The sequence below is a fragment of the Talpa europaea genome (genome assembly GCF_964194135.1).
Source record: "Talpa europaea genome assembly, chromosome: 1".
Taxonomy (NCBI): domain Eukaryota; kingdom Metazoa; phylum Chordata; class Mammalia; order Eulipotyphla; family Talpidae; genus Talpa; species Talpa europaea.
The window spans coordinates 141,624,403-141,634,033 of NC_140073.1; the positions used below are offsets into that span (position 1 = coordinate 141,624,403).

A 9,631-nucleotide genomic window follows, 5' to 3' on the forward strand; every position below is an offset into this window, starting at 1 on the left:
CAGAGTGGGGAGTAGAACAAACAGAACTACTGAAATATACTGCTGAGGGGGCAGCAGGTGAGACAGGAGATGTCTGCAATGCTGTGTGGGTCAGCTCCCTGGTGGGGATCAAACTCGGGACGTAGTGCTGATAGTGCAAAGACTTAACCCTGAGGCCACCAGCAAGGCCCAGCATCTCCTTAAGTTCTTTTGAACAGTGGAACCCAAAAAGTACTTCATAGATGGGTTCTAAAGTCACACATATTGGGGAAACAATTATTTTCAATATACACCCCAATCCCTGCACCCGGAGAGTCACAACGCAAAGCAATATAAAGATCCCGTAAACACAGTTTCTGTTTAAAAAAATTCAGTGTCTCTCAGTTTTGAAAAACATAACATTTTCCATATAATATTGGTAGTATTAATAAAATAGTTACCATTTATCTCATTTAACCTCAACTACCCTTTTACCTGAAACTACAGGAAGTCATGACCTAATATACTCAACAGTTTCTTTGCAAACTGTAACTTCATGAGAAATAGCACATAGGACCTTGAATAATGTCATCTGTTTCAACATAATCTGGGATTTCTTTTTTCTCATCATCATTAAAACATGACACTGAATGAAATATTATTCAAAAAGCTGCTATTTTTCCATAGATTGATATTTATAATTGTTTCTGGTTTTGGTTAAAAACAGTTTTACATACAATAATCAAATAACTCAAAGATATTTTCAAATCTAAGTGCTCAGAAAGAGATAAAAACTCATCAAAAGGAGAAAAATGCAAGCAAATAATATTTTAGCTAAATAGTTGATTGCTAAGCAATAACGCTAACATATTGTGCAGTGAAGACTTGATCAAAACATATAAGAATAATAATGGAAGTACACCCCCTTAACAGTCATATTTCTTGCTTCACATTCTTATGAGATACAATGCAAAGATCCTTTTCTAGTGCCAGAAATAATTAACACTTCTTTAGATATTGTGTCATTCATGCTCCTCTCAAGGCACCTTTTGAATTTGTCAAATTGTGAATGACAAATATGTAGAAAATGATTGCATTTATGGAATGCAACAAAGCTTGCTAGAGCATGGAAATCACATATAAAGGATTGTTTCCACTATAAAAAGAGTTGAGTTGAATATCAGGACAAGGAAATATATTCCATTTTAAGAAAAGAATAAATGTACTTTTTCCTCCATTCCTAGCAGAAGAATGGAGTCATTATATAACTCATCATAACTCTGTCCTTTCCACTAAAATGAGCTTTAGAAATTTGAAATGCCTGTCCATGTGTATGCATAGGTGTTATCTATGGGCAAAGTAGAGATATTTATATTTCCATATATTTAAATTGTGCGGCTTGTATGATATTAGTATTTTCCAAAACATCAGTTTTATTTCTTGGGGTAGTGATCTTTGTCCTCCTAAAATCCATTTTCATTTCATTTTTATCTAAATTTAAGACCTGACATGAAACAAAGTTTTAACAACTAACAGTCTGTAAATGAACTCCATGAAGTAGCCAAAACATTGCAAATCATCCTGAAATGGCACGTCAAGGAAAAGATGGATTTGCAGAAATATTTTTAGTTGCATTCTGATCTCTGGCCCTGCTCTGAGCCTCACCGATTGACGTGGTCTGCAGAGATGCGTGCCTCTCACACTTCCACTCTCCTCTTCCATTGCCTGTGCAGATGCACTGCAGCAGGTTTCCCCGATTATCCTTCTTGCTCCAGGTATCTCCAATTCTGTAGGAGGTCTTAGTGTCCTGATCATTGCATCTATCTGTGTCAGAAAGGAAATGTTAAAATATGGAAATCAGGTCATTTAGCAAAAGCTCCATTCAAATCTAAAAAAGGAATATAGTAGTTTAAAGGCTGATGTGCTAATTTTTGGTGATATTTATATTCAGCTGTGGTTCCACAGTTATTAAGCTTCTGAAAGATGAGATTGTATTTGCTAGAGTAGAAACAGAGCTGAATGATTTAGTCTAGTATCACTTCTGCGTTTGCCAAAAATTTCATCATTTTTCCTTAATTGATTTTTTAATAGTTTGCACACTGTTCCCTAACCAATTTCATTCATTGAATTTCTATTCTTCCCTCTCTCCTAGCGTTTTCCCAGTAATTATTGTATATGACCTGCCTTTCCAAAGGGGGTTATCTTTAGGAAACTAGAAACAGTAGGGAGACAACAGCATCCCTACAACAGTAGGTCTCAAAAAGTCTTCCCATTGCCACAAAGGAACTATTAAAAGATAGTTGCATCTCTTTCTTCATTTGTTATGCCAAAAAAAAAAAATTTAGGGAATACCTATTTTTTTGACTAGAATGTTCTCTTCTCTCCCCACACTCTCCTCTGGCCCCCATTTAAAACCACTAATGGGTCTTGAGTTGCTCAGCGTTCCATGGAAAAGTGGGATTATCCATGTAAAATGATAACTGGTAACTTTATCAATTATCTGGCAAGTAGATTGTTATAACTATAATCTAGCTTTGACCATATGCTATAATGAGTGTAGAGGATTTGATTTGTTTGAGAATCAGAAAATCACTGCACTGACAGAAAAGTAATTAGACAGTTGATGTAAATTGAAAAGCAAATACACACCCACATTGGTCCACCCACAGAACAAAGGGCTGAAATAAGGTGTCATTGCTGGTTGTAGTTTTTCCCCAAACCCCTGGCTAAGAATATTGTCTTTCCCTGAACCTCCAAATCATTATTTTCAGGATTTGTCTTGAAATCCTAATACTGTGTTTTGTAGATGATCAATATATATAAGACTTTCCTCATTCCCCTCACCTACTTACAAAGTACTCTTTGATAACTAGGCAAATGTCCAATTCACTTTTACAAACCTAAACCAACTTGTATAAAAAGGAACTACTAAAATTTCATGGAATAAATTACTTTCTTGGAGAAACTTTTCCCAACTTGCTGTTGGAAGAGTTTTAAACAATAGATAAGAGTTTGAGTTAGACATCTAACGTCTTAAACTAAAACATTGCCACCAAAGTCTTGGGAATCTGATGATCACAAAAACATTTTAGCTACAAAAGAACTAGTGAACTGGCAAGTTTCTGGGAAACATTTGGTCAGAATTGTCATCACTTTCCATGAGAGGTTTATTTTTTTGTTGGCAATGGATTTAAATTTAAATGAGGAACATTTTCAGATCATTAAATATTTTAAGCCGTATTAATATGTGCCAAATATTTTGACTTGATTTTAAATTTATTTGTAACACCAATAGGTGAAGGCTGATTTGCTTAACAAACTCTAAAATTGTTATTATTAGTTTGAAAGTTCAAAGAAGGAGACTTGAACCCCAAAAGCAATAAGTAACACCTCAAGACAGTCTTAGAAGGAAAATCAAAGATGCCAGGGTGCCACGTAGCACCAGCACTAAATCTGTTTTGAAGCACTAGGCAAGATGAACTGTCCCTACCTCCAGAGACACAAAAACTGTTAACCTTAGGGATAGTACTTTTTGTTTTTACAATTTTGTTTATATACATTTAAATTTCAAACTTAGAAGAAAACTCAATGTCATTTCACTCCATTCTATGTCAACTGTACCCACACACCCAAAGATTATTTTAATGACTTCTTAATATTTGGGAAATATCTCAGTGATAATTTACACATTTACAACTAATCTTCAGATTCATGGCACATTTGGCATTTCAATGAATATTAACATTTTTTTTCTCAGTAGCTGTAAGACCTTCGTGAACTAAGAGATTTTCAAAAATGTAGTTTTCTTTGAAGAAGCAGAATGGTTGGTTATAGAATTTTTCTTGACATCCAAAAGTTGGTTGATTATCTAGAAAATAATACTTGACTAAATCTTTAACAAAAACATGGAAAACATACTTCTGGAGGTACAGGTGATACGTCCATTGCCTTCTCCCAGACAAGTACAGTCCACCATCATCCAGCCTTGATATGGCTTCTCCCAAGTTTCCCCAACAACGTAGGAAGTCCCAGCCGTATGATCAAAACATTTTTCAGCTACAGGAAAATTTGGAGGAAAAAAAAAGGAAAAAATGGGTTATTTTGAATTGTGCAGTCTCCCTGTAATTTAAAGTGCATTGTGTAAGCAAAAATCCAGCCACATTTTTTAAGTGGTACTCTGTTCAAAAGGAAAGACACACTCTGTAACTAAGAACACAGCAAGTAACCAAAGCAAAAGACAGCTCAACCCAAGTTGGCAGGCAGAAATTCTGTTCTAATAAGTACATAGGCTGCTATTTTCAACTATTACCATCTTTCACATTGGTAGTTTGAGTGAATAAGACCTATGTGTGTATCCAGTGTAGGAGGGACTAAATTTGCAAAATTCCAATCTTAATGACCAATTATGAATGCCTGAATAAAATAAGAAAGATATTTAAAATTTAGATTTCTATAAAAACAGACACCACAAAGCAAATACCTCTGAATTAGAGAACAATAAGAGAGTAAAATGTAGAGGCAGAAGCATTGAGATTCATACCTGTAGAGTTCAACTGAGCATTGAAATAAAAAAGAGGCTAATTTTTATTTTGAAAATGAAATTACAAAGTGGGAGAGCACATACTATATTGTGTCTCAGTCCAGTGCATTCCAATAAAGAAATGTGTCAAAAGTGTCATTTCTTTACTTTTAAATAATTTATATCTTGACCAAAGAGGAACTTTAGATCAGTGATTAGACAAATCTTTCAACTTTATCTTGTGCCTTTGAAATAGAATTAAGATTTCTATACAGTTAGTACTTAATTGAACTCCTTTAAGAGAATTATAGATTACATACCATTTCATTATTTGAATTAAAATTTCATTTTGCTATTTTTTGTATTGAAGTTTAGATGTCTTATCAGTTCAGATTTTGGTTCAGACAATATTGTGATGAAGTATCCCCACTCCCCACCTATCCCTTATGGCCACATACCTATGGGCTTGCAGGTCCATTCTCCTTTTCCATTTCCAAGACAAACACATTCTAACATGTAACCTCCAGTTTCATGGGGTCTCCTCCAGGTGTCACCGATCTTGTAGGACTGACCCCCTTCATGGCAGCGGTCTGTTCAAGTTAATGAGCAAATGTCAGGGAGAACGGGACAGATAATACTTAAAAAAAAGAAAAAGTCCCATGGTTCTCCCAAGGTAAGTACTTAAGTTAGCCAAAGTGAGGACAAAGATGATTCTTATTCCCATCGGAGATGGGAAAAGTTAACAGGTCTTGTTACTTTGGGTCATTCCATTAAATGATTTTATTAAGCACAATGGGAATCCACAGAGAAAACTGAACAGCAAATACAGAGGTCATAAAACCTGGTTCCCCAAGGAGATCACAGGAAATTGGGTCCTAAAGCTGAAAAGAAAGGCTGGTAAGCAAGGCCTCTCCACATATACAGAAGGTTGAGCCTGAGGCTAAGCTCAATGAAAAGGCCACATGGGGTGAAGCATTTCAGCTTTCCTAAGTGTGTAACCTGCGTTTTACCCTAGGAGAGAAATGTCATTTTGGTAGAAAGCAAATATACAGATACATAATCAAGTGTGGAAATCTGGGTACTTTTCTAGGTTGTTAAACACAATAGCACATCCAAAGGCTGAACTATCCATTAGGTTGTAAATTCCATGGACCAATGACTCAAGATCTGCCAACAAACTTGAATAAATCCTAACGTTAAGATGGGGGAAACCAAATAGGCCTACTCACAAGGAACTGACTTGCTCATTAGGACAGAAAACTTTCAAATGACTTATTTTAAAAGATGAGTTTTTAACAATTAAATGCTATGTTAATAGGATCTATTGATAAATCAGTGAATCATACTGGAGAGATTGAGTTAGCTAAACTAGAATTGATGAGTCAACCCCAGTCTCTAAGTTCCTTGGAAACCTTTGGGCTATTCATGTCATATGATGATCCCTGGAGACAGAGACATCTGTTTCCTGGATATAAATTATTAGACACAAGGAGACCAGATTGCTTCTATGAGATGTAAGAAGTTTTGGCATGCCAACAAGAGCAGACCACACAATGGCTAATTCACTCTTTGTGATCATTAAGACAATCACATGATCAATCTGGCTTGAAAAGTCCCAGGTAATGTAAAATGGACAATTCCTTTAAGCATATCTTGCTGGACTAGAACGAAGAGATCCACTTGGTTACTCGATGTAACTCTCTCTCTCTCTCTCCCCCAACTCCGCCCCCCTCACAAATCCATACAGATTAAATACCAATTCCTCCAGAGCCCAGACCCATTTTCCAGAAACACAGAACCAATTGGGTGACCACATAAAGATACCTGATCTTGAGGAGTAAATCCCCAAGATAGGAATACCCCATCAGTGATAGGACAGCAAGAGGGGAAATGAGAGCGGTAGAGAAATTCCTATGTATGATATTTTAGCATGATTTCTTACTTGCAATGGTGCAGCTTATTCTCCCTCGCCCAGCCCCGATGCAGGTACAGTCCCAGATCATGGAGTCCTTAGGGCGCTCATAGGTGTCGCCCACCCGGTAGGTGTTCCCTGTGTACTTGTCAAAGCACGTCTCTTCAGCTGAGGGGAGAGGAAAGTCCATGTGAGCCTCACATATGTAAAAGCTTTAAAGTATGCCACTGATCCCACCCAGAGGAAAATTCATGTTTCCGTTCCATGAGTTGCACGGTACAATTGGGAGTTCTAAAAAAAATCGAAGGGAAAGACCTAGATTTTACCCTGGACTCTAATAAAGACCTCAGTGTTTGACCCTTGGCAAGTTCTCTCATTTTCTGTAAATTAATTTCTTTTGTAAAGGAGTTTCAAGTCCTGAAGGAAAAGTCACATGAAGCACTACCTTAAGACTGGCTAAATTGTGGAGGACTTCAGATTCTCATCTCTGACCCAGGAAGTCACACTAAGGCCCATAGAAGAAGGAAATTTCGAAGACCCCTCTCCCACTTAAGAATCCTTTTTTCAATTTAGACTTATCAGTGCTTCTCTGTAGAGGACACTATAACTTACAAAAAAAACATATCGATGATCACAAAGGAATGAAGACTTTTAAGTGGATAGAGGTTTTGTGTCAAACTGAACACTTCTCAATATAGTGTCCATAGTAGTTTCTGATTCATAATCTTACAGTGTAAGATTTAGGCTTACATTCCAATAAATTAAAATTTTACAAGCTTTTTATTTGAGATGACACAATTTTTTATTTCTTATCAAAACTTCAAGAGCATGAAATAAGACTAGTTTGGGAACATTTTGTTTTAAAGGTAAAAGTAGCATATATAAGCGAATACAAGCAGTTACTAAATATTTTTAAAGAGGAAATAGAGACTCCTATTGGGAAAATGGTAGATGTAATTTTACTACTGATGCTAAATTTAATGAATGAGAGCACTTCGCCATTTATCAAAGATACTAATGACCTGTCTCCTACCACTTACCCTCAGGTTTGCTCTCGCAGTTGAATCCCCTGCTCCCTCCGTAACAGGTACAAACCAAGGCATTGCCCAGGTAGGTCCGCTCCCATTGTTGGTTAATTTGGTAATGTTTCCCGTTATCGTAACAACCAACTGCAAGGAATTGAAAGAAAAAGTTATTATATTTGCAATTCCCTATTTCAAAGTATAAAAAAGTCTTGCACCGCTAAATTGCTGAGCCTACATACACATCAAACATAGAAAAATTAATCACCAGAAAACAGGAGAATTAAACATGATGTCCCACTAAAATTTAGACACCATCTAAAGTCTATTGGAGGGCCTCCCTCGTGGAGCACCGGGTTAAGCAGCACACCATGAAGCAATCCGCAGCCTCTGCAGCACGAGTTGGATCCCCGCCCAGCCAGAGAGAAACATATGGCACCGCAGACCTCTCCTGTCTTTGCCCGCTGCTCCCCTCAGCAGTGTATTTCAGTGGGTCTGCCTGTTCTGTTCCCCACTCTGTCTCTGGTGAATCCTCTTACCCCCCACCCCTTTGGCCTGTGCCCCAGTTCTTGTATGCATAAATAAATAAATCTTTAAAAAAAAATAAAGTGTATTGGAGCTCTTTAGGTGTTCCTTTTATTTATTTATTTTTCTTTCCACTTGGCTCAATGTTATACAGTGATGTCATTTTCATCTGGCCAGGGGTCTACATCAAAGGAGTGGAAACATTTTGAACAGGAGATAACTGGAATTACATTTTAAGACCATGCAAGAGACTTCAATGCTCTTTGGGGTAATAAGTCAAGAAGGGCAACTTCAAGCAATTCCCTTCAGTCCAGGCAAAGTGAGGGTGTCTTTGAAAAACTGGAAGAGGAATTCCAATCTCTGTTCTGAGAGAAGTATTCGGAGGGGCCCCAAAGCAATCTGAACCAATTACATCTCTTTCAAGTTCGTGAGGAACTAGAGAACTTTTAACTACCCTCTTCCCACCCCCATTTTGAAAATATGTAGCTAATTATTCAATAACAAAGAAAATAAGAAGCTTAAGGACCACACTAGCCCAAACGGAAATTTTAAAGGCATAGATCATTTTTTTCTCCCTTTTAAAGACAAGGTAGGTTAATTCACAGAAGCGCGACCTGCACTTGTTGAATGGTAGGAGCCCCGCGGGCGGTCCAGCGCCCCAGCCTCCACGCAAGATTTCATCCTAGACCCTCAGAACCAGCCTCCGCAACCCAGTCACCTTCTGTGCGCACAGACGGTGTCTCGCTAAGGCGCGCACCCACCCCACGCGCGCGCGCGCAACTTGCGCCCCAACTTTGGGGGACTTTACGGTCCCATCACAGGGACAGCCAGCTTCCCTGACAGCCCGCGGGCAGTACTCACGCTTGTTCTGGCCGACTGGCACCGGGGCCTGGGGCTGAATGATTTGCTGAGCCTGCCTCTTTCTCTTGGAGACTCTGGTGGAGGGCACCGCGGTCCCCAGGCACAGGACGGCCAGCAGCAGCAGCAGCAGCAGCCCGGACCCCGCACCCCTGGGCATCTTGAGGGTGGGGGTTGCGACGCCCTCACCAGGAGGCAAGTTGCCACCAAGTTCGGTTCAGCTGGCAGCCTGCGGGAGTCCCTTCCAGGGCGCCCCGGGGGTGCGCGCCTCGGAGGAGGTAGGCGCAGGGGGACGGCGAAGGGAGCTGGGAAGTTGTGGCTGCAGGTCCCCTCTCTCCGGCTCGCGCCCGCCCGGGGCTCCCGGTCTCCCCCTGCTCTGCGCAGCCGGCGCGGGCGGCCGAGCCCCGAGCGCCGGGGCTTATAAGGGACGGTCCCCTCCCGCCCCCCGCCGGCCCTGGGCGCGCGCGAGGAGGACCCGCCGGGCGGCCCCCGCCCCGCGCCCCGCGCCCCGGCCGCCGACCGCGCGCCGATTGGCCGGGGCTGGGGTGACGTCAGGGGGACTGTGGGCTCACCGCGAACAAAAGAGGTGCTGATCCCCCGCCAGGGCTGGGGCGAGAGAACTTTTTTTTGGTTTCCTCTGCGGTCGTGAAACTTTTGGGGGTTGAGCGGGGAGGGCTGGGAAGCGGCTGGAAAGGCTTAGACCGGGAGGAAGGGAGGGGCTGGGAAGCCCAGGGTGCACGTCCCACCCCTCGCGTCCCTTTGCTTTTTATTGGGATGGGGGGTGGGGGGGGTGGAGGACATTGCGTCACCCCTGCAAAAAAATCTCTGCTCACTGGA

At 40.6% G+C, this 9,631-nt stretch overlaps 1 protein-coding gene across 11 annotated transcripts in view; it reads right to left on the reverse strand.

Annotated features, from left to right (window-relative positions):
* Positions 1–8,954, reverse strand: part of FN1 (fibronectin 1) — a gene marked incomplete at both ends in the record, with an annotated part of 67,600 nt that extends 58,646 nt beyond the window's left edge. For all 11 annotated transcript variants that reach the window (XM_084245753.1, XM_084245760.1, XM_084245759.1 and 8 more), the window contains 6 exons: positions 1,624–1,782; positions 3,877–4,014; positions 4,936–5,067; positions 6,420–6,557; positions 7,430–7,558; positions 8,798–8,954. In XM_084245753.1, the coding sequence (XP_084101879.1) occupies positions 1,624–1,782; positions 3,877–4,014; positions 4,936–5,067; positions 6,420–6,557; positions 7,430–7,558; positions 8,798–8,954 (853 nt within the window). The remainder of the gene's footprint in view (positions 1–1,623; positions 1,783–3,876; positions 4,015–4,935; positions 5,068–6,419; positions 6,558–7,429; positions 7,559–8,797) is intronic.
* Positions 8,955–9,631: the final 677 nt, after the last annotated feature.